This window comes from Gracilinanus agilis, chromosome 1 (genome assembly GCF_016433145.1).
Source record: "Gracilinanus agilis isolate LMUSP501 chromosome 1, AgileGrace, whole genome shotgun sequence".
Classification (NCBI taxonomy): Eukaryota; Metazoa; Chordata; class Mammalia; order Didelphimorphia; family Didelphidae; genus Gracilinanus; species Gracilinanus agilis.
In genome coordinates this window covers 476,152,665-476,177,482 of record NC_058130.1, presented here as the reverse complement: position 1 = coordinate 476,177,482, position 24,818 = coordinate 476,152,665, and the positions used below count along the sequence as shown (strand labels likewise).

Below are 24,818 nucleotides of genomic sequence, written 5' to 3'. Positions count from 1 at the left end.
GTAGGCAAGGCTTCCCTATAAGAGGAGATATGCAGTACCCCAATCCAATCCTGAATAAGGACAGGGTTCACTCAAACTTTCCCCAGGGTCAGTCAGTTTCACAGTGGGTAGTCTGGCTTCAAGATGGAGGCAGCCAGACCAAGCAGTGGTTCCCCTTTCCCTTGTGGTCTCTCAGACACTCTGGAACACTATCTGACTGTTGAATGGCTTTTTATTTTTCGCAAATTAGGGATTGGGGAAAGGGGTGAAGGGTAGAAGGATTTTGGGGTGCCCTCTTCTCTATTTCAATGGGGTCTGTCACTTAGGAGGGAATGCTAGTGGTTCCCACTCCTAAGCTTCCCCCCACCCCTTCTCCTTCTATTTCTATTTTTCTGTTTCTATCCTTTTCTATAATTGTAAGTTTTGACTGAAAAGAGTCTTTCAGCAAGGATGGGTAATGGGTGAAGGAGACTAAGAGATTGCTCCCAAAATGGAGTCCAAACTTAGCTCACTCGATGGTTGAAGTCTTGATGGGTGAGATGCAATGGAATGGCTTTGATCAGGGAATCAGGGTTTCAATTTCCAAAAGAAAGATCCTCAGGAAGCCCTCAGGACTGGATCTGAGCTGGGTTGTCCTCCTCCTCCCTCTTCCCAGTCCTCTGCCCAAAGACCTCTCCTCCTCCTCTTCCTTGGAGAAATTCCCAGAATCCTCTCTGGTCTCAACTGTCAGCAACTGCTTTCTCTGGCTCCTTTGGTCCCATCCCTCTTGAACAAAATCCCATCCTTACAGTAGGAGAAATACAAATAAACTACCAACTTCTCTCCTAAGCAATGATTTTCCTTCAACCATTGCTATTTTTTCAATTATCACAAGAAAACATACAAATTAAAGTTTTCAAAGTTGCCTTCTATATTTAATTCATCTCAAAGGAGTTGACATAATTCATTTTTTAAAATTAATAATCAGCATGATGTTTTTCAACAAAATAATTTTTTATGCATGAATGTTAAGTTCAAAAGGAGACTTCTAAAACTTACACTCCATATTGGCTTGCACTGATGTAAGCTATTTCACAATTCTAGCCCCAGCACCAAGCACAATATTTGGTACTTACTGAATCTTTTTCTGGAGCAGAGTTGAGTTTTCATGGATCTCTGTGGGAAATGTGGTTTATGCTTATTGTGATTTGTTCTCCAACTCATTAAGAAGTCCAACTGAGAAAAACTAATTCTTTAAATTGTCTTTATTACTTTGACATGTCAGTATTGGATCTTGTCAAGGAAGGAATGAGATAAAGGAAGAATGAAAAAGTTTATATGCAAATGTTCCTTTGTAATCTTGTGATACTCGCCCAATATGGTAGAAGCAGATTAATTACCCTTGTGCCTTTTCAGATACATCTAACCCTGACACCACCACTACTCCCTTGTTTATGGAGAGGAGAACCTGCCACAGAAAAGAATTGTGTTGGTATAAATGTGCTTTATGAAGAAAAGGAAAGGGTGATCAGCTATGAACCGGTCCCGAATGGGAAGTCTCTTTACCACAACAACATCACCGGTTGCAGCAGATGCCTCTGTGCCCTCTTCATTAACATCTACAAAGGATTCATGGATGACTTTTGATAAATATAACTCTCTACTTGGAGAGAGTCCAGAAAGATCAGCTTTTAAATTGTCAAAAATATCTGTTATCCCTAGTGCTTTTAACAGAGAATTTAACTCATATTTAATTCCAAGTTTGAATCGGGGAAAGAGAACATCAACTTCTCTCTCTGTCATTAAAGAATTTGTCCACTGATTGAATGTCTTCAAGTTGAGCTGTTTCTCAATCTAAAAAAAAAACAACACAGATTAAAAACTGGCATGGAATTTTGTGATTAAAAATAAGATTTTTATGGTTCTCTGAATGAGGCTGGCTGTACAAACAAGCCCCTTTTCATTTGACTTCAGAATATGTTCAAGTTTCCCTGATTTTTTAAAAAGTTTTCATTTGAACATGCCCCTTCTATTGCTATTAAGATCATAATTATTGTTTGCATTTTATAGATCAACTTCTCAACTGTGTAATCCATACTTGTCACTTCCAGTTTCTTACCTCCTTGCACTTTGATTAATATAATCACCCAATATATGAAAATTGTTTCCCCTAAGAATACTAATGACTACTTTCCTGGTCTCTTCTCAGCTCAGATCCTCCTAATTTCTTCCCTATTTAAAATAGCTGATCACCATTTCTCCCTTGAAATTCCCTTCTCCCTTGGTATCTGTACTCTCCTGAAATAGTATCTTTCCTACTATTTTTCTGATCTCTCCTTCTATCATCTTCTCTGACTCTTCTTTTTCCTGCCTTCTTCCTCCTTGAAATGAAGGACAAACAACAATTTATTACTGATTCTCTGGACTTCCTACTGTTTTACCTTTATATTCATTAACTGAGATATTTCATTCAGTCCCATGGTTTTAGCTACCACTTCACTTCTTCTGTTCTATACCTCCTAATTAATGTTCATGGAATGAATTCTGACTTCTTCCTCTCTGTCCACTTTTATGAAAGTTACCTGAAGGCATTATTTAAGCATATGATATATAAAATTACATCCAATTAGTGACTCATGAAACTGTCCTTTCTTTTTACTTTCAGCAGTGATGACCCTAAGACCTTGTTGCCAAACTTGAGGCAGGGGTACCCAGTCTTGCTGGAGGGGACTGCTCCATTCCCTCTCTCCACAGCACCTGAGGACATTTTTCACATTCCCTATCACTCTGCCCAGCAGTCAAATGCAAGCACTTCCTCCCTCCGATATCTGGAGTAGTGCAGGAGACTCACAGGGAGTTTGAAAGTGCAGTTTTGGCAGGTAATCTTGAAAGTGTTCACCAACACTGCCCTAAGACAACATTACCTAACTCCTACATAACAGTAAAAACATTTTAGCTATTGGCTATGTGTATAACAGCTTCCTATGATGATTCTACCCTACATTCTGTTAAAATTTATATTTCTAGGGCAACTAGATAGCTCAGTGCATAGAGAAGTACGGCTGGTATTAGGAGGACCTGAGTTCAAATATGGCCTCCAGAAATTCCTAGCTGTGTGACCATGGGCAAATCACTTAACTCCAACTACTTCACCCTTACCATTCTTCCATCTTAGAACCAATACTTGGTAAGAATTTTTTATTTTAAAAATAAAGTTCATATACAAAGGGCAAATTTCCTCTTGCAAAGATCCTTCTCTGGTTAATTCTACATTATAGTGCTTAGACCATAACTTTATGTTCCTTCAACATAGGCACATGCCAGGGATGGGGATAATGTCAATAGTCCCTACTACTGGGTAGGCCGTGACTGGTATATCTTAAGGTCAAAAGTTCTGAGCTGCAATTGGATTAAAGCCAAGCAAGTGCTGTGTAATCATACTAAAAGTCCAAAGTTTAAGATCTTTTAAGGTAATTTTAGGAAAAAAAGACAATTGCCAACATCCTGGACCAGGAAAACAGATCTTCTGGAGAAGATGCTATAAGGATGCTTGCATAAATCAAACATCACACCAGGAGATTTGGAGTGAACTTTTGGATATAATGAACTGAACTGAGGTAGGGTTGAGCCTGCCATTTATTCTGATTGTAAACTCTTATGCCAAATAGAGTACTCCTAATCGACTTTTTGTCAATACCTCTATCAGTCCTTTTTCTCTTTTATTCCCCAAATTTTTGTAACTCCATCCATGAAATGTACAATCTTTTCTGTTTTTTATACCCTTTAGTATGAAAATCCTAAATGTATAAATTCCATATATGGAATGATTCATTGAGGAAACCTGACATGTTAATCTCCTAGAGAACCAAGAGTGAAGAGACTTAACATGCTGGTCTCCCAAAGAACCAGAAGGGGGGTTGTATAAAGTAAAATACCTCATCCCAAGGCACCTCAACAATGGGGCATAGGTGTCACAGAGTAATGTGTCAAATGCTGACATCTGGTATCCTCTGGCATCAGCGTCAGTGTGAGTGCCAATGAAGCAGAGCTAGTGTCAGCATGGGAGAGTCAGCAGAATGTCACCACAGAAGGGCAGACAGCAAGATGTTTGAAAGCCATTGAGCAAGGACATGGTTCTTAAACCCAGGTAGAAAGTGAAGTCACTCTCTTAGCTGCCATATCTGCCACTGCCACAGGGCTGGAGGGGGTTTCCTCTCTGTGCTGTTTCTTATCTGGTGAGGGATCTTTGACAAGCAGCTATTGCAGCCAGCCATCAAAATGGAGTAACAGTTCTAGTTAGGTTGAAATATCTCTTCTATCGCTTTCTCTCTCTTTTTATTAATAAATGCTGATAAATCTGGTGCTGAGCCTTCAGATCATCTTTTATTTGTTACAGTGTCCCTATAAGTCTGGCACCAATAAATGAACCTCTATGTGCAGGGGGCCATCAGTCTGACAAAGGAGGAATGACAATCTTGCAGAAATCAAGAAAACAAAGCAGATCAGTTTCTGTGCTGCTGAGTGGTGGGACCAAGCCCATAAATAGTTACTTCAATGACACCCTACAGATCCTTTAGAGTAACACTATTTTATTCCACTTTCCCTTCCATTCCTTCTTATCCCTCAAAATTGTATTTCTCTGTTTCTTCTGGGACCAATCAGTTTTAACCTTCTTCTCAAAGGTTCGCCTGACACAATCCACCCTTGGCCAGAGAGGACAGGGATTTCTCATAACATTTTCCCCAGACCTCTCCATGGTACTTAAGTCAATCATTTTGTGTCATGGTTGTTTATGTATATATGTCACCTGTCTTCCCACCTCCATTAATTGTAAACTTTTTTTTTTAGAGTTTGTTTGGTCTAGTTATATATCCTCTAAATCTAATAGAATTCCTTATTAAATATTAGTAATTGAAATGCTTATTATTGAAATGAATTTTTAAAAAAAAGCAAGGCCCTGAGAGGTTCCATAACTTGTCAAATATCACATCACTATTTAGTAGCAGAGCTTGAACTTAACAACCCAGTATTTTTATCCAGTATGGTTTACATTGTATTGTGTACCTTTACTTGCCTACATGGTGTATATATTCTGTGGTGTATAAAACACTTTCTTATTGTTCTTCGGGTGTTTCATTTAAGTGTACTTTACTTTCTCTAAGTAGATGCCCCTGGACTCTCCAGAAAACCCATGGCTATGCATTAAAAAGTGCCCAGCAAATTCTTATTGAATGAATAATATATGAATGATCTGTATATGGTATGAATATTTGTCTATGTATATCTATCTACATATATGTGGTATGAATGAATCACATGTAGTACATGTGCTTATGAATATATTGCAATAGTTTTACCTGTTCTATTTGATCTGTGTCTTTCGGAAGAAGTACAATCATGCTTAGGTTTCCACTAGCATATGGGAGTTCAAGGATTTGCATCTGAAGTTCCTTTATGAAAGCCACTTTAAATGTTCCTATCTGATGCATCATCTGCACAGGTACAATCCGACCCTATTGGAGATAGGGAAAAGAAAAGCATAAAATATTCTGTGGTGTATAAAACATAAACATGTGTAGGATACATCCATATATATTCATGTTGGTACAGTCTATGGCCACCATATATACTTTCCAGACATTGAAAGAGTCCATACCCAACATCTTGGATGGACAATTCTGCAGATGGACAGAGATTAAATATGTGGTGGAGAGAAGATCAAAGTGCACTTAGGAGAAATTGTCCAGTGCTTTTAACAATTCCAAGCTGCTCTATGATGCAAAACCATTTACACTCTTCCAATGATGCTACAGCACTATAAATCAAAATTGTAGGTAATCTAAGGAAAAGTGGAAAGATTGCATAGTGAACATAGTTTATAATCCAGTGCTTAGCACAGTACCTGGCACATAGTAGGTGCTTAATAAATGCTTGATGATGATTTATCTGGCTTAGTGATTCTTAGTGATGACTTGTACAGGAGAAATTATATACTCTAAGTGATATGATCCAGCAAATGTTTGATCATAAAAGAGGTATGCTGGTCACCTAGCAAAAATAAGTGATAACATAGGTGACACAAGTGATAAACTGGAAAGTATTGAGTTCATTGGCTAAATCCTCTCCAGAGTACATGGGGGGATATATAGTATAAGAAGACTGGAAAAGTAAGGAAGAGCCAAGTTATAAAGGGCCTTAAACAACAAACAGAAGATTCTATATTTGATCCTGTGAGTGATAAGGAAGCACTGGAGTTTTCAGAGGAGGAGGAGGATATGATTATAGCCATCCTCTAGAAAGGTCATTTTGACTCATGTGTGGAGGACAGAAGTGAGTAGAGTCTTGTATTGGAGAAACCAAGCATTAGGAAATGTCAACTATCCACTTGTGAGGTGATTCAGGACTTCCCAAGGTTATAAGTGTCAGAGAAGAGAAAGGGCCAGTGAAAAATCTGCAAAGGTAAAATCAATAGGTCTTTGCAATAAATAGGATATGGGAGTGAGAAAGAATGAGGAGTTAATGGTGACACCTAGATCACCAGGGAAGTTTGGAAAGGGTGAGGGTTTGGAAGAAAAGATAATGAATTCAACTTGGGGCATATTGAGTTTAAAATGTCTATGAGCTGTCCAGATCGATATATCCAATAGATTTTTGGAGATGCAAAACTGGTGCAGAGAAGGTAGGGTTATATCATTAGAATTAAGAATCATCAGCATAGAGATGATAATAGAGTCTATGTGAGCTGACGAGATCACCAACTGAAAGAGTATAGTGGGAAAAGAAAGAAGGCCTCATGAGAGAGCCCTGGGAAATACTCATGATTAGTGGGCATGACTTGGATAAAAAAAACCAGTATTAGTGGCTGAAAAGTAATAAGTCTGATAGGTAGGAGAACTAGGAAAGAATAGTATCAACTAACTGAAAATAGCAAAAATCTAGAGAGAAGAGAATATCAAGGAGAAAAGGATGATCATTTATGTCAAAGGCTACAGAGAGGTCAAGAAGGGTGAAGACTGAGAAAAGGCCATTAGATTTGGCAATTAAGAGGTTATTAGTAACTTTGGAGAAAGTAGTTTACATTAAATGAATGACTACAAGTTTATGAAGAAAGAGAAGAAAGGAAATAGAAGCACCTGTCATAGGCGGCTTTCTTAAGGAATTTAGCTTCAAAACAAAGGAGAGATGTGGTATGGTAACTAGTAGGGATGGATGGATCAAAATGAGCATTTTTTATGGGGAAGACATGGACACATTTATAGGCAGTAGAGAAGCAACCAGTAAACAGGGAAAGATTGAAGAGAAGTGACAAATTGGGGATGCCAGAGGGAGCAATCTTCTTGAGAAGATAGAACAGAATGGGATTATTTGTTCACAGACCACTTATTCATATGAGATAGATATTTAGGAGGAAAGATGTCAAAAGCATCTGGGTGGTGTGAGATAAGGAACAGAAGAGAAGTAGAAACTCTCAACAATGAGCAATTTTCAGGGAAAAAGTGAAAATTTCAAAATCAGAAATAATTTGTCACATAAATGAACCTATCTGAACACAGACCAAGTTTTGCTTGAACCCTTTCTAGACTGTACACATAGGATAGCTGTATTCTCCAAATAAATACTTATGAACATAAAAACGAGGTACCTACTTCTCTAAGCTTAAAGGGCATTTGAATCGTCTGCTCTTCCTGAAATTTATTCTGCCACTGCCCTTTAAAGTAGATAGCATTCACCAGGACCATGACGGAAGAAGTGTCGATTGTTCCTTTGCTAAACAGGTTCTTGACTTTTCCTTGTAAAATAGAGGAAAACAAAACAAGAAAACAGCACTGTTTGCTTTTGCTGATTGCACAAAGAGGTTTGGGAGAGTGGACCTTATACAAGAGAATTATATCTTACTTTTCACACTGATAATCAGACTGAAGTGCCAAAGGGTTTTTTTTTTCTTGTACATTCATCTATCACTTCACCTTAGTTTTTCCCATCAAATTAGAATCCTTTCCAAAAATTAAAAGAGCCTCATTGTTCCTAGTCAGAAGAGGAGAGCTTCTGGGAGGAGTTGGTATCTTTCTGCTCCAGTGAAATAATTGCTATGGTTATTTATGGGCAATGACTTCTCATACAATAATACTAATTGTTTGGAAATGTTTTCAATAGCTCTCTGTGACATTCTTTTCATGTTTATTAGTTTTAAGTTCTAATTTTCACATTGGCTAATACTAGCATGACTGATATGAAATGTGCCCACATTTTAAGCAAACTTGATAGAGAAGGGGGCAGCTAGGTGGCTTAGTGGATTAAGGGCAAGGCCCAGAGACAGCAGGTGGTGGGTTCATTTTTGGCCTCAGACACTTCATAGCAAGTCACTTAACCCCCATTGCCTAGCCCTAAGTGCTCTTCTGCTTTGGAACCAGTACTTAGTATTGATTCAAAGACAGGAGGTAAGGGTTTAAAAAAACTTGCTAGAGAAAAGAAAGAAAAGAAAATAGAAAAGAAACTAATAAGTAATTATCCACATGGCAAATAAAATTTGCAAGAAGATTCATTAGAATAGCAAGGGTTTTTAATACATTTAAAATGGGTCATTTTATACAATTTATACACAATTCTGCAAGCAGCTATTACATAAAGTAAGGCACAGCTATATTTAATATATATAGTATATATATGTATAATATATATGTATACATATTCACATATATATAGTATTAATATGTGTGTATATATGGCATTTATAGCAATTTTGTGCTATTTAGTAACCTAAGTACCAGTGAGAAACATCTTACTAAGTACCTAAAGTCATCAAACAGGAAGAATTTAATTAGTGAAGTCAGATGAACCCATAATTAAGTGGAATAGTGCAGAAAGCACTGGATCTAGAGTCTGGAAGACCTGAGTTCAAATTCTACCCAAGAGTCTGAACAATTTTGTGCTGATAGGCAAGTCGTCTTACCTGTCAGATTTACTTTCTTCATATAAAAAATGAGAGCACTAAAAGCATCTTTATCATATGGTTCTTATGAATATCAAATGAGATATCACATATTAAGTGCTTTGAAATCCTCAGTCATTTATTGACTGTTTAATAGTAATAATAATGATAATATTTGTCATCACTAAGTGAATATTTTTAAATCCATAAAAAAAATCAATAAAAATTTATTATGCTTCCGATTCATACCCAGTAGAGTGCTAGGTGCTGTCCAGGGACACAAAAAAGAAGACATCTTACCTGCTTCCAAGAAAATTACTTGATGCTAAAGGTATCTAAATGTCCATTTGATTTTATTTATGTAGGGGCAAAACTTTATTGAAAAGATCCTGACATCCTTACCTTTGACAACATCAACCATTGATCAACTACCATCAATGGAGTCAAGGTGAAGAGCCCCAGGAATAGCAACACCTACTTCTATACCAACTGCCTTATTTTCAACTTTGTCCCCATATCCTTCATGCAGGGGGAGCAACTTCTAAGGAAGAGGTGCCTGGCATCCCCACCACCAACACTAATCTCTAGCTGCCACTAACTGGCCAGCAATCCTAAAAGCCCCAGGAATAGCGATGCTCTTGAGACTCCCAGTCCAACTCCCACAGAAATCATCTAGTGATACAAGCTTTGTAGAGATGTGACCTGGCAACTTTCCTCTAGAGTTACTACTGCTTCTGCCTCCAGGGAAGCCCCAATTCCTGAAGATCCAAAAGGAAAAAGTTCTCATCACCAAAAGCTTTGGCACTTTAAAAATGGTTCCATCTCAGAAATCAAGATATCTTTTATTGATAAAAATAACATGAATAAAGATGCATTATCCATTGATTTGCCATTCTACCCTAAGGGTTATGAGACCTTTCAGTCTACCCTGCAACATCCCATCTGTGTTCTCTTGTTGTGTTGGAATGTGAACCCTAGGGAGCAGGCATTGTTTTGCTTTCCAATATGTATCCCTAGCACTTAGCATAGTGTTGGGCACATAGTAAACATTCAATAATACTTTTTCATTTATTCATTCATTCATTTATAGTTTGATATTCATCCACACTGATTTAAACTTTTATATTTAATTAACTTGATTCTCCCTACATTATTGTGGAAGGACAAGCATTTAATTGTCCACTATGCACCAGGCACTGTGCCAAGCACTTTACAAATATCATTTCATTTGATCCTCATAATAACTGTGAGATGTAGGTGTATTATGATACTCATTTTCAATTTAGGAAACTGAGGCAGAGGTTAAGTGTTTTGTCCAATGTTGCTAAATTTAAACTCAGGTCTTTCTTACTCCAAGTCTAGCACTCCATCTACTGTGCCTGTCTATGAAAATGGGCTATTCCATGTACCTATTCTCCCTTCCTTGAATTATAAAACCATCTACTATCTATCCCTCCTCCCCACCAGAATCTTTCATTCTTATTACCTAGAACTCCAACCAAAGAAAGGGAAATTTAATTCAGTTATTAAGAGTCACGTGCTGATTAAGTAGTCAGGAGACGAGACCTCAATGTGGGCAGAGGGAGAATTCATGAAGACCTACAAAGAGTTTGCTTTAGAAAACAAGGCATTAAGGGCAGCTAAGTGGTTCAGTGGTCAGAGTGTCAGGCTGGGAGTTGGGAGGACCAGGCTTCAAACCTGGTCTCAGATACTTCCTAGCTATTTGGCCCTTGGGGAAAAAAGAAAAGCAAACAATAGACAGATGTGTTCTTAGGTACAACAAGTATAGTCGGCTACAAGAGCAACCCCAGGGCATAAATTCCTAGGAAAAGTAAAAGAAGAAAAAGAAGAGAACAACAGTTAAGACCCTATAATCCATGAGTCATTTGGTATAATAGTTTAAGATATAAAAACAACCCCAGAACAGACAGGTACAAGTTCCTAGGCTCATACATTTAGAGTTAGAAGGGACTTTAAGGATTTAATATAATCAATTAACTCTATATATGAGGAAACTGAGGCCCAGAAGAGGAAAATATATTGGATAGAAATTTGCAAAGACTGAACTCAAACCCAGAACCTCTGACTTTGAATCTAGTCATCTCATCTCACCATATTACCTCATCTTTCAGAGAATGAGTCTAATGAGAGGTCATGGTCTCCCACCCAGATGCCTAAAAGATTTTTTTTTAAAAAACAGTATTTTTTTCTTTTAGGGTTTAGAGAAGAATACATTTTTAGCCATTTCTCTTTAAATTTTGTAAAATTCCATAAATTCATATACATTGCCATGCTCTAACTTAAAACCAAATATTCAGTCCAATTCTCCAAAAGAAGGAGCAGTAGTAGAGAAAGTATAAAGTAAGAAAAAATTAATATAGTATTGAATAGAAGGGGAACAATAACTAGAAGGAGACAAATGTAAAAAGATGGCCTCCCTCCATCTAGTAAAGATTTATAGCTAGTGCCTTCTTGAGATTAGGGAGGGTGGGTTGAAGTACAGCCAGGCTTCTTAATCATATTATTCTTTGGTTAATTTCCAAGCACATTGTTGATGGCAAATTTGTGTCATCATTTTGGACATTTGTAACATAACAAAAAATTATAAAACTTGAGGGGGGCAGCTGGGTAGCTCAGTGGAGTGAGAGTCAGGCCTAGAGACAGGAGGTCCTAGGTTCAAACCCGGCCTCAGCCACTTCCCAGCTGTGTGACCCTGGGCAGGTCACTTGACCCCCATTGCCCACCCTTACCAATCTTTCACCTATGAGACAATACACCGAAGTACAAGGGTTTAAAAAAAAAAACTTGAGATCTGCAAGAGACTTTAGAAGCACATGTGTACATTTGCCTCTACATATACTAAGCAGGAGTTATCAAGAAGTGGAGATATTTTAAATACATATTTGGATGGTATATATATATATACACACAAATCTCATAGTAATAATGTGAAGAAATAGTATGACATAAGAGTCAGAGTACTGGACTTGGAATCAGGAAGTTCTAGATTCAAATTCTTCCTCTGACACATTACTAATTTTGTCCTTACACAAGTCACTTAACATCTATGTCCTTCAAACTACTTCCTAGGATTTATCATTAGTGAAAGAGGAGTTCCCATACCTAGAGTTCCCAAACTTACAAAATCACTGACCCTTCATGAGTTTACATAGCATAATATGATTAGAGAGATACAATAATATTGCAAAATACTGACCTGTGTCTTGGGAATGGGAATAAAAGTATTATTCCCATTCCCAAGGTCTTTGGGAGCAAACCTCATTTTCATTTAAGACCTACTTCTATCTGTTGTAACAGATGCTTGCAGTAATTTGTGTAAATAGTAGCAAATGCCATACTCATAGTTAAATATTATAACCAAACTCATCATAATACAATGACTTAGATGTTAGGTAATTTTATATGTAGCTCTGGAACAATGGTTCATGAAATTATTGGCTTACAGGTTTAAAGTTAGAAAGGAATTTCAAGGATATCTAAAACAGCCCTCTCAGTTTATAGATGAAGAGACTAAGTAAAGTCTTTTAGACTATGTGGTCTTCTGGATTCCACAGAATTCCTTTGGTGAGCCTCACACTTCTAATCTAACTTCAGACACTGTGTGACCCTGGGCAAGTCACTGAACACTGTTTGCCTTAGTTTTTTCATCTGTAAAATGAGTTGGAGAAGAAAATGGCAAATCAGTCCAGTATCTTTGCCAAGTAAATTTCAAGAGGGGTCACAAAGAGGCGAACATGACAGAAATGACTTCACTGCACAAGTAGCATACATCTATCCCTAGAATGAGTTAATTATTTTCCCTTTAGATCACTGGATCCTAGAACTTCCTGTGCTCAGTTCAAAAGAAAAAGAAAATGAAAATGAAAAACATTTTTTTTAATTTTTTTTAACCCTTAACTTCTGTGTATTGGTTCCTTAACTTGTGTGTATTGGTTCCTTGGTGGAAGAGTAAGGGTGGGCAATGGGGGTCAAGTGACTTGCCCAGGGTCACACAGCTGGGAAGTGTCTGAGGCTGGATTCGAACCTAGGACCTCCCGTCTCTAGGCTTAGCTCTCAATCCACTGAGCTACCCAGCTGCCCCCAAAACATTTTCTTTTAAACTGAGCACAGGAAGTTCTAGGATCCAGTGATCTAAAGAGAAATATATATGTGAACAGAAAACATAATTGGATAATGTCTGAGAGATGATATCATCTAATTCCTTCATTTAACGGGAGGGGAAACTGAGGCCTGCAGGTTAAGTAACTTACTTATTCAAGATCACACAGTTAAAAGAGTTAGGATTAGAACCCATATTAAAGTCTAAGCTACATGACCAGCACTCCAGGATTCTGTGAAATGGATTCTTGTCCAGTTGTGAGTTGGACTAGATGGTCTATGAGGTCCCTTCCAAATCTGAAATGTAAGAATTCTATCCCTTGAGTCTTAGTCCAGTGGTCTTTCCACTATAGTTTTCTAGAAACATCAGGAAAGCAGGTATTTCAGATAAATTGTTATAAGCAAAGGTCTGCATCCTGCAACTCTTAGTGCTATAAAGCAGGCCTTTGTAATGGCCATTAGGAAATACTCTTCTAGTATCTAATGCAGTTCTGCTTGGCCTGCATTTTCCTTGTCAGGAATTACAAGGGTGCTGACCTCTGTCTGTTGGCCTCTTCAGTACCTCTTTCGGGAAGGAAACTTCCCCACATTCCTGATAACGTAGTAGACAGAAACTTGGCAGGCGCTGTAGTTGGAACATGATTCGACCTTACCATTTGTTTTACTTTCAACCCAAGCATTAATCGCTTTCCTGGTTTCTTCTGGAGCATGCTCAAAATCTACAGTCTGCAGCTTGGATTGGTATAGCTCTTCAGAACAACTTAAATATTGCTGTAAGTTAAAGAACAAATTTACAAAAATCATAAGACAACCACTGGCACAGCACCATAAGCCCCTTAAAAGAATTGCCACAGCTCGTACAGCTCAGTATTGTAAATGTACCATGCAAGTCTCCCTCAGAGAAAGGTTGGGGCAGTTAAGTGACTCAAGAGATATCTATTGTTGCTTCCTTGGGAATCATGTCTACACAAACCCATGTGGACATGTTTAACCTACATGGGCAAAACAGCACAATACACCCACAGATTCCCCTACGTGGGGGATCATAAAATGCTTTCTTACTCTTGTGGGGTAGGTATCATAAGTATAATTAACCCCATTTTGCAGATGGGAGACTCTGGCCTAAGGAGGCTGAGGGATTTGTCTGATTGGTTAGTTGGTGGCCCTGGCACCCAGTATCCCCAAGTCCTGGGTCAGTGAACTTTCCACAAAACTATGCTGTCTCCCAGTTACTCAAGTCAGTCACAATTTTCAGTGGGTTAAAGCCAATGATTTCTAAACTACTGGGCAGAATCCACTGGGTAGGCAAGCTTTGGGGACAGGTTAAAGGGAGGCAAGGATTCACAGCCCCTTGTGTCTTACAGTGCACTTCCAAATATACACCAATAGATTTTCCTGGATAATCATAAATGGGAATAACAGGGTTTGTGGAAGTAGCAACTTGCCTCTAGGGTCTGCCTTATGTCCATTCAGATTGTTCTGGGCTGAAAATCAGGGTGACAAGAGCCAAGTTACATAGCCAGCACACAGTAAAAACCCATTTTATGATCATATAAGTAAAACCTATATCAAATTGCTTACTATCTCAGGGAGAACAAGGGGAAAGGGAGGGAGAAAATTTGGAACTCAAAATTTTAGAAAACAAATATCAGAATTTGTTTTTATATGTAACAGAGAAAAATATAATATTATTGGAAAACCCCTCTCGATCTCAGTTTACTCATCTGTAAAATGGGGGAAATGATTCTTGCTTCACATAATTATGAGAATCAAAGGAGAGATATATGAGAAGCTCTTTCTTTGCAAGTTTTGAAGTGCTACATAAATGTTAGCTATTGTTATTTTCCTTACAAGAAAATTGATCTAGACAAGCTCCCTTCCAATTCTAAATGTTATGTGTTTGACTCTTGCTAGCTTCCTACAAAGCATTTGTTGCAAGCCAGAGGAGAAACATGGCCAATCTTTCAGGACTAAGATCTTGTTGGCTCCTGGTGCAGTGTTCTTTTCACTATTTGTAATGTTCTCTACTCCAAAAGAAACAGATACGGCGTTCCTTCTCTACTTTGGAGAGGTTAGACAAATTCCATGCTTTCTATTTCTAATTTCACTCATTAGTCATCATTATGCTTATCTTTTTGGTGAGGATTTCATCAGCATAGAAAACTCTCAGTGATGAAATCTCCTCTACAGATTGGCAACTATTCTGCAATTTATATCTCTGACAGTTGTCTGTGGCACAGAGAGCATAAGTGACTTTCTCAGGGTTACACAATCAGAATATGTAACAGGGCAGGAGCTAAACCCAGGTCTTTGGGACTCCACAATCATCCTTCTACCCTCAATGCAAATCTGACTTTCAACTGGTAGACCTAACGGGAATAATATTATGTAGTCTATCCAGAATTGAATTGTTAGGTGATTTTTAATACAGGATTTGCTTTAATTTGAAGAAATTATTCAATACTGTTCCAAAATTTAGTCAACAGAAATCAGTGATAATAAAAAACGTCCAGTGTTTCTGGTGGAGGATTCCAAGAGTACCATCTGACTTGAATACAGGCGTTCCTGATGTACTTACTGGGTGGAATTCAATATTCTTGGTTCCATAGAGCTTGTTGGCGATGCCAAGCGTGGAATTACTGTCCGACCGGCTGATCTGAGAGAATAATGCTGGCAGCTCTAAATGTATCCCTCCAGTTAGGTCACACTGAAGTGACATTAAACAAAGAATGGTGTGTTAAGTTGTTTGATCCTTAGCCACTGGAGAGTGCTTAGCAAAATGGAAACAAAGGCATAGCCATATTGGTTTATTTCAGACACTCAGGATATTGAAAAATTGAGAAAAAGAGACTATATTTAAAAACAAAAAAATAAGATTTTCCAAAACTAAGGAACTCAGAGGACTCAGAATCACAATTCAGCTTTTTCCTATTTTTGTTTCTGACAAATCATTTCACATTTCACTTACTTGCTACAATTCCCTCATTTTTCTCCACTTCCTTGAAAACCAATACTAGTTTTGTGTCTAAGTCAACTGAACTTTTTTTAAAAAAGAAGAGATAGCTCTTGTCTGCCTTCCATGACACTCTTGATAAGCTGTACAGGATATATACCCTTCTTTGGTTTTTTTTAACCCTTGCCTTCCATCTTTTTAACCCTTTCCTTCTATCTGTGTATTGGTTCTCAGGTAGAAGAGTGGCAAGGGCAAATGGAGGTTAAGTGACTTGCCTAGGGTCATGCAGCCAGGAAGTATCTGAGGTCAGATATGAACATAGGACCTCCCATCTCCAAGACTGGCTCTCTATCCACTGATTCACCTAGCTGCCGTTCCCTGTATAGCCTGCATATACCCTTGATCCCATCCTCTTTCACTGCCTCTAAGAGTTACCTCTTTGATCATTCACATTTACTTTCTTTCGTCATCAATGTCTTCTTATCTACTGACACCCTCTTCATTGCTTACAAACCTGTCTAGGTTCCTCCCCTGCTGAAGTTTGTCCCAGACACCATTAGTGGAGACCTCTAGTCAGAGATAGTACCATGCAGGATTGCCTTCCCTGCTGCAGGCTACATCATATTATCCTGCAAATTCTCCCTTCTCTTTTTCTTCTCCTGGATGAACACCCTCATGCCCACTCCTTCTTTCCCAGTTGTGGTTAGTTCCAGGCAGATACACACACACACAAGAATCCTAAGAATTCCTGGTCCTTGCCATCTTCCTTGAGGCTGAACCCTGTTCATTTAGGTTTTTTTCCAACTCTTCCTGACTCCATTTAGGGTTTTCTTAGCAGAGACTCTGGAGTGATTTGCCATTTCCCTTCTCAAGATAATTTTATGGATGAGGAAACTGAGGCAAACAGGGTTAAGTTACTTGCCTAGGGTAACATAACTAATAATTGTCTGAAGCTAAATTTGAACTCAGGAAGATGAACCTTCCTTATTCTAAGCCCAGTGCCCTATCCAATGTGTCACCTAGTTGTCCTTAAGCTCCTGGAGTGGTTTGGTATTTCCTTCTGCAGTGCATTAAGGTAAATAGAAGCTAAATGCCTTGCAGAGGGTCAAAGAGCTAATGTCTGCAGCCATATTTAAACTCAGGTTTTCCTAACTTCAGACCCAGTGCTTCAGACCATTGTGCCACCTAGTTGCCTCCTGCAATTGGACTCTTCTATCTGTGTTGTCTTCCCAGCTTAAAAGTATACATTTCCTGAGAGTAGAAAAGATCTTTATTATTATTATTATTATTATTTTGCATTTGTATCACCCACACTTAGCATGGTAAGTTCTTAATAAGTTCTTTTTCCTTCCTTCATTCATTCATTTCCCCCATCTTTAAAAACCTTCCAGTCAAACTCATCATCATCTTAAATTATTTTCCTATATCTATCCTTCCTTTTGCAGCTAAACTGCATTTATACAGCTGCTGATACTTCCTCATTGACCTTTTATTTCTTAGTACTTTGCTATTTGACTTCTGACCTGACCAATCATGAAAACTTCTCTCCTCAAAGATATTAGTGGTGGTAGGGAGGAGGTGAACAAAGAGCACTGGACTTGAACTCAGACTTGAATTAGTATCCTGTCTCAGAAATTTATAAGAGGTATCAATCACTATGACTAAGTCTGTGATCCTTAGTTTCTTCATATGTAAAATAGAAAAAGTTATAGCACCTCCCTGAAAGGTTTATTTGGTGCATCACATGAGATAATGAATATACATTTTGTACTCTATAAAAGTAGTTCTCTTTTTTTAAACTCTTACCTTCCCTCTCATAATCAGTGCTAAGTATTGGTTCGCAGTCAGAAGAGTGACAAGGGCTAGGCAATGGGGGTTAATTGATTTGTACAGGATCACACAGATTGAAAACATCTGGGGTCTAGGACCTCTCATCTCTAGATCTGGCTCTCTATTCCCTGAGCCACCTATCTGCCTCAAAATTGGCATCTCTTAACTGTTAAATGCAATTGCCTTTTTTTCTGTTTTCATCCTTTTTTTAACCTCTGGATTGTTTTTTGACATTTTCAAGCTCTTATCCTACATATTCTCTCCTCCCTCATGAGCCTGCTTTTCCCCATTCTGCTTCTCAGCTTCCTTCATTGGATCACCATCTATCTTCCTCACTTTAGAATGGGTCTTATAGAACATCCCATCCTGAAACTTCTCTTCTCTATATATAATAAGTCTCTTCCTTAATAACCTACTTCATCAGCTTCAAGAGGTTTGATCGTTATTTCTATACTAATAACTCCCAAATCTGTATATCTAAACTTAGAATTACTCCCAAATAGTAGTCATTGGTGGTCATTTTCACCTGGATGGCCCACTGACATTTCAAACTCAACACATTGAAGACAGAAATAATTAGTGCCTATCCTCCAAATCTCCCTGTTTCTACTGAATAGAGCACTGCCATGTTCCTAGTCACCCATCTTTGTAGTCTTAGGGTCACCTTTGATTCTTCTCTCCTCATCCTTCTCTATATGTAATAAATTGCCAAGACCTACTAACTGTACCTCCATGGAATCTTCTATATCGAAACTCTTCTTTCTCATCACAAGGCCACCACTCTAGTTCAGGCCTTCATCACCTCTACCTAGGCTCTTGCAATAGTCTTTGTCAAGCTAATTAGTGAGCAGAATGAGTAAGGCTGCTAATCCTAATCCTGCATAATTAATATCTCCTCATCCTGGCATATTAGGACAGACTTGCTTTTTGGATAGTGGTTTGCCTACCTTAGAAGAATTCTCAAGCCCTGGATGTGATGATCCTTCCACATAACTAAAGTGTAGCACCTAAGAAGAGAAAAAGAAATCCATCACAGAGGAAATTAAGGAAGGATACAGAAAGGTTATCCATTATAAGCATCTCTGCCATTGTTTTTGATATGCTTATGTTTTAGATAGCAGTAGCTATTAAACTATAGTTATCTGTCCACAATTACATAAGGTGTTATATGGTGTCTTTTGACACAGTATCCTGATTCTAATAATAATAATAATAATGCCTATTTTATTGGCAACCCTTACTACAAAGATATTATTATACATCTACTAATAAACAATAGTTTAAGCTTACTGATGGTGACTATTCCTTATATCCCCTCCCCATCTCATTTCCACCCCATGCCCAGACACACAACACTGAATGTCATAAAAAAAGAATTAGATTCAGTAATAAGAAATACCTAGAAAAATTACAACAAAGCATCCTAAGAACACTTTGTACTTATGTGATATTGTTCCTAAGGAGAGCAACAGAGTTATACTGAAGTTAAGCAGACATCTGTAGTTTAAAAGTCAACCCAGCCCTGTTTGACGGTAGCTACTAGAGTGGGATATTCCCAAGTCCTCCCTAAAGAACAATTCCATTAAGCTATATTCTCTTTAAAGCAACCTTCCTCTTATTCAAGAGGTGTGAGTTAGTTCATGGTACTTAGTGCTCCACAATATAGCAATCCATGAAACATGTTGTCACAGGTTCATGGGGAAATACTTGCCCAAAACCATACATACCTTTCCCATTTGTGCTGCACTGTTGCCTCGAGCACCCAGAAAAAGCATACTGAGGGCATAGAGCAAACTCACAGGGGAAAAGAAGACATTCTCCCCAACATGGTTGCTGCTCAGTTCTTTAAAAACGTCCAAGCAGAATTCAACGTTAGCTGTACTAAGTGTGTCCATTTTAAACCCAGAGTTGTCTAAAAAGAGAAGAAAAATAACTTCAGAATATCATTTAGTAACCTAGACATCCATCAGAAGGTTAGTGTTTATTAAACACCTACTATGTAGTAAGCATAGGTTCTAGGTTCTGAGGACATATAGACAAAAGTAAAACAGTTCCTACCCTCATGTTGTTTATAACTAAAAGGAGAGAACTATCTATCTATCTATATATATATATATATATATGCAATAGGGCACCTCCTTCCTTCCCTCTCTCCCCATCTCCTTCTCTATCTCTCTCTGTCTCTCTGTTTCTGTCTGTTGATCTCTCTCTCCTTACTCTAGAAGTATACTGGGGCCAACTTTTACCCAACATTCATGAGAGTCAATAAATTTTCAGAAGCATTTATACCTCCAAAATTGGCAAATTCTACAAATAAGCACTTATTATTTTGTGGATTGCTTAGACTTAATAAAATAATTAAGAAAATGTTAATAATGCACATTAAACTTAAGTATGCCATGAACACATTTTTCCTCAGAGAGCTGGTTAACATTTACCAGCACACTCATGGCTCACTCCCTCAATTTTCACTAATACTAGCACCATGGATCTACAACTCTCAGAGTTCTAGAAGTAACTATAGGTGGCTACAATATTCTAGTTATTGTGACTCTACCCATAAGCTTCCCACTAACAAATCAGCCAGATGACTCAATTAACTCCTAAGAAAAACATTCAAAAGACAAAACAAGAACAATATTTATAATATACCCACCCATAAACATGAGGCATACTCTGTCTCCAGTATACACATCTATAACAGCGGTCATAAATTTAAAATACCATAGTAATGAAGCATGTGTTTAGGGAATACAAGTGGCCAATAAAACTCACAACTCTGAAACAAATCTCATTGTCCTTTCTTTTTCTTGGGGCCTGTCCGCAGATAATTCACTGGTGGACATAGAATCTGTTGGACAAATGGCTCTGCTCCAAAGCTATACCACTCTCATTTGGGGCTGGATCACTACTCTCCTCTCCTAAACTGAGATTATTCCTTGACAATGTAGAGTTGCATTCTTTTAGCATACAGAGGCAACAAGACTTGGAGAAGCTCCTTTAATTTTACTTCTCTAGCCTGGCTCTAGGAGATTTTTAATTCCCAAGTAACAACCTCTCTCTCTCCATCTACCAAGTTCTGAGGTCTTTCCTTTGACTAACCCTCAAAGTTGAGAATCAACTGCCTTCTGTAAGAGAGAACACTCTAATTCAACCAGTACATTGATCAGATATCCATTTCTGTCATTTTGGTTATTTATTACCAGCCAATGGTTATTTGCTCAGTAAAACAGTTTAGAGATTCAAAGTTCTCCAGTTTTTAAATAAAATTTTAATGTATTTCATTTTTACATTACTTAAATTTCCCCCTCTCCCATTCTTCTACCACCTCTTCTCCTTCCAGAAATTCATTCCTTATAAAAAAAGATTTCTTTTTCACAAAATAAAAGGAAGATAAAAAGGAAAAAAATCAGGAAAACCACAAATATGTCAAAAAACTTGCAATACAATAATGTTTTACATCCTTTAATCTTTCCCCACCCCAGCACCTAACCCCCACCCACTTCTGCAAAGAAGTCAGGGAAGGTGTTTTCTCACATTTCTTCTTTGGGGCCATATTTGTTTTTGGTAATTTTACAGCATTCAGTTTCAGTTGTTTTTTATGATTATTGTTCTTTTCATTTACATTATTGGGATAATTATATATGTCATTTTATTGGCTTTGTTTAATTTATTTTATTAGTTCATGTAAGTTTTTGCTTCTTTTTATTCATTATACTAATGATTTCTTACAGCACAAAGAATATCCATTACATTCACATTTATACAATTTGTACGGTCATTCCCTAATCAGTGAGCATCTACTTTGTTTCCAGTTATTTGTTGCCACAAAAATGTCACTTCAAATAATTTCACAAATGTAGAGGCTTTCTTTTAAAGGCATGTGTCCACTAGCAGAATCTCTAAGTCCAACAGTATGGACATTATAGCCATTTTTTTTGCATAATTCCAAATTGCTTTCCAGACTAGTTGCATTAATTCCCTGCCAACAATGTATTAGTGTCCCTATTCTTCCACAACACCTCTAATACCATCTTTTGACATCTTTGCCAATTTTCTGCTTCTAAAATAAAGCCTCAGAATTATATTATTTGGTTTGAATTCCTCTTATCATTAGTTATTTGAAACATTTATTCATATAGTTATTAGTAGTTTCCAATTTTTCTTTTGAGAATTCCTTGCTCACATCCTTTGACCAGTTCCCTTCTTCCATTGCTTTTAACTCTACACTCTCTTGTTCCTCTCATACAAATGAGCAATGGGGAAACAAGTCATGAAGGCAATCTTTCAACTAGGTAAGGGCATTTTCTCTTTAGGCCGATTCCTTAGTATTTTTCATACACATCTTACACTTGTCTTTGTTCTATATACCAATTTTAAAATGACACGTTAGCACTGGATGCAATTAGGTCAAGTGAAAGCTGGGAAGTAGAGAGTAAAAGTTGTTAGGTAAGTTGAGGAAAACGGTAATGAAATTACTCTTTTTCACTCAATATAAGGAAAATCTTACTAACAATTCAAGCTGTGGGTTTCTTACCACTGGAAGTGATCAAAAAGATGGTTGATCAGGGCAGCTGGGTAGCACAGTGTATCAATAAAGTACCAGACCTGGAGCTGGGAGGACCTGGGTTCAAATTTGACCTCAAATGATTCTAGCTGTGTGACTTGAAGTTAATCAATTGCTTAGCTCTTGCCCCTTTTCTGTCTTAGAATTACTAAGACAGAACATAAGGACTTCTGAAGGTTTAGGGAGGGAAAAGAAGATGTATGACCACATGTAAGTGGCTATAAAAAGCCTGCTGCTCTAGGCTAAAGGAGATACTCTTAATTTTAAGTTTTCCTGATTACTGATCTCAAGAAATGAAGCAAGAGAAAAACTATTTTGAGAAAAACTTAATTCAGCTACATAAAATAATATTAATTGCAATTATTTATATGAACTGTTTATTATGTGCAAAATTATTATTACACATTTATGTCAGGTTCATTTAGTGAGTTTGATTACATTATTCTTTCAAGCTCAGTATTCCATAGTTCATATAACATAGATATCTACTCAAAATTTAATAAGATTAGAAAGAATGTTGTTTAAAAATAGGTCGAGTAAGCAATAGAGTAAGTTTATTTTTTTATAATTTATTTATTTAGAATTTTTTTCCGTGGTTACACTATTCATGATTTTTCCCACCCTTCCTCCCTCCCTCCTCCCTTCCTCTTCCCAGAGCTGACAAGCAGTTCCACTGGGTTATACATGTATCATTGTTCAAAATCTATATAAGTATTATTCACATTTGCAATTCAAATTTGCAATTTGCAATCATATCCCCATTGAACCACATGATTGATCATATGTTTTTCTTCTGCATTTCTACTCCCACAGTTCTTTCTCTGAATGTGGATAGCGTTCTTTCTCATACGTTCCTCTGGATGAGGAAGTTTAATAAATTCAGGAGCATCAAGAAACTCCCCACTCCCTTCTTATACCCCTTATGATGTATCAGGGTATTTAAAATTCCATCATTAAGAAATCCAATTCCTTTGGGTCTTGAATTAGGTTTGGGTTTGGAGAGCTGTGTTTCTTTTTGTTTGAGGAGGTTTTTTGACTCAGATATGTGATTTTAACAGAAAAATGTTCTCCACTAGAATATTAGACAGTAGTTTAGGGTGTTAAGAGGCCAGGTTTCTTGTTCAGGGCCAAGCAGCTAGTCTAGAATTCAAGTAACTAGAACTCAAAGCTCTCCTTCTCTAAAGACTATCTACTAAAGTAGATACTGAGATAAAGTAGATACTGAGGAGTATAAATTAGCTTGAGGATTAACTTCTGAGGAAAAGAAGTTGGAGACTGAAGGATACCTTGACTGCTTGAGGAGGATGCCAGAGGTACAGAAAAAGGAGCACAAAAAGTTGAGGTCAATAGTACCATTTATTCTATAACCATTCTTTGGCTTGGCCCCGTATATCCAATGACAGTAATGTTTTCCACGTGATAATCTTAGATAAATATGAACAATTAACTTTAAATGCTTTCCCATCATGCCCAAGTTATTCATACCATCAAAACCTACATAACTAAATTTAATGGGAAGTGGAGGAGTAAATACTGGCAAAGGAACAATAGAAAATGGATTAAATGCTGGAATTATTTTTTTAACTGAAGCATGTTATAGGAAGGTAAATTCAATTGTCTGGCCACATGATATAATGGAAAGAATGTTCGACTCCAAGAGACAATACACCTGACGTGGATACTTGTTAACTGTGTGACCTTGGCCAAGTGTTGTTACCTCACAATTGTCATGTCTCTTGATTGTTTTTCACTAGATGGCAGTGCTATTCCTAACATTATAGTCTAATGAAAAGTAGATGGTATAGGAGAGAGAATCATGGATTGGGAAACAAGAAGATCTGAATTTTGGGCAAACCACTTTAATTCTATTAGATTTAGTTTCCTTATCTACAAATTGAGGATATTAGTAATATTTATCTCATAGGCATGTTATAAAAAAATCAAGCAATATAAAACATGCAATATCTTTTTCAAATCTCAACATGCTAGAAGCAAGAGAATAATTTCTATAATAGCAACACTATAAAAGAAAATAATTTTGAAAGACTTAATTAAGAACTATGATCAACTATAATTTCAGAGAACCAAAAATGAAGAACACTGCTCCCATTCCCGAACAGAGAGTTGATGAATGAAATATGCAGGAGATGTGCATTTTTGCACAATTTGATTATGCAGATCTGTTATAAAGATTTTCTTTTTCTTTGTGTGTCTGTGGGAGAAATAGGAGAGACAGAAGAAAGAGGAGAGAGAGAGAGAGAAAGAGAGAGAGAGAGAGAGAGAGAGAGAGAGAGAGAGGACGGAAAGAGAAGTTGAGAGAGAAATGGGAGGGAGATGAGAGAGAAAGAGATGAGATGAGAGAAATGAGAGATGAGAAAGAGAATAAATTTTTCTTAATTGAAAAAAATTTTAATTTCAAAAAGTGTTAAAATAAATGTTAATCATTATTATACTTTATACAT

At 37.3% G+C, this 24,818-nt stretch overlaps 1 protein-coding gene across 2 annotated transcripts; it reads right to left on the bottom strand.

The window, feature by feature from the left end:
- Positions 1–1,346: 1,346 nt before the first annotated feature.
- Positions 1,347–19,684, bottom strand: SERPINB11 (serpin family B member 11). Of its 2 annotated transcripts, XM_044657909.1 has the most exons (7): positions 19,517–19,684; positions 18,737–18,796; positions 15,585–15,713; positions 13,660–13,777; positions 7,605–7,747; positions 5,316–5,471; positions 1,347–1,812 (listed from the first exon to the last, which is right to left on the bottom strand). In XM_044657909.1, the coding sequence occupies exons 1-7, from the start codon at positions 19,682–19,684 to the stop codon at positions 1,411–1,413; spliced, it is 1,176 nt and encodes a 391-aa protein (XP_044513844.1). In that variant the 3' UTR covers positions 1,347–1,410. The 2 variants fall into 2 exon arrangements, with proteins under 2 accessions (XP_044513844.1, XP_044513845.1); XM_044657910.1 differs by lacking the exons at positions 7,605–7,747; positions 13,660–13,777.
- Between the last annotated feature and the right edge of the window lie 5,134 nt (positions 19,685–24,818).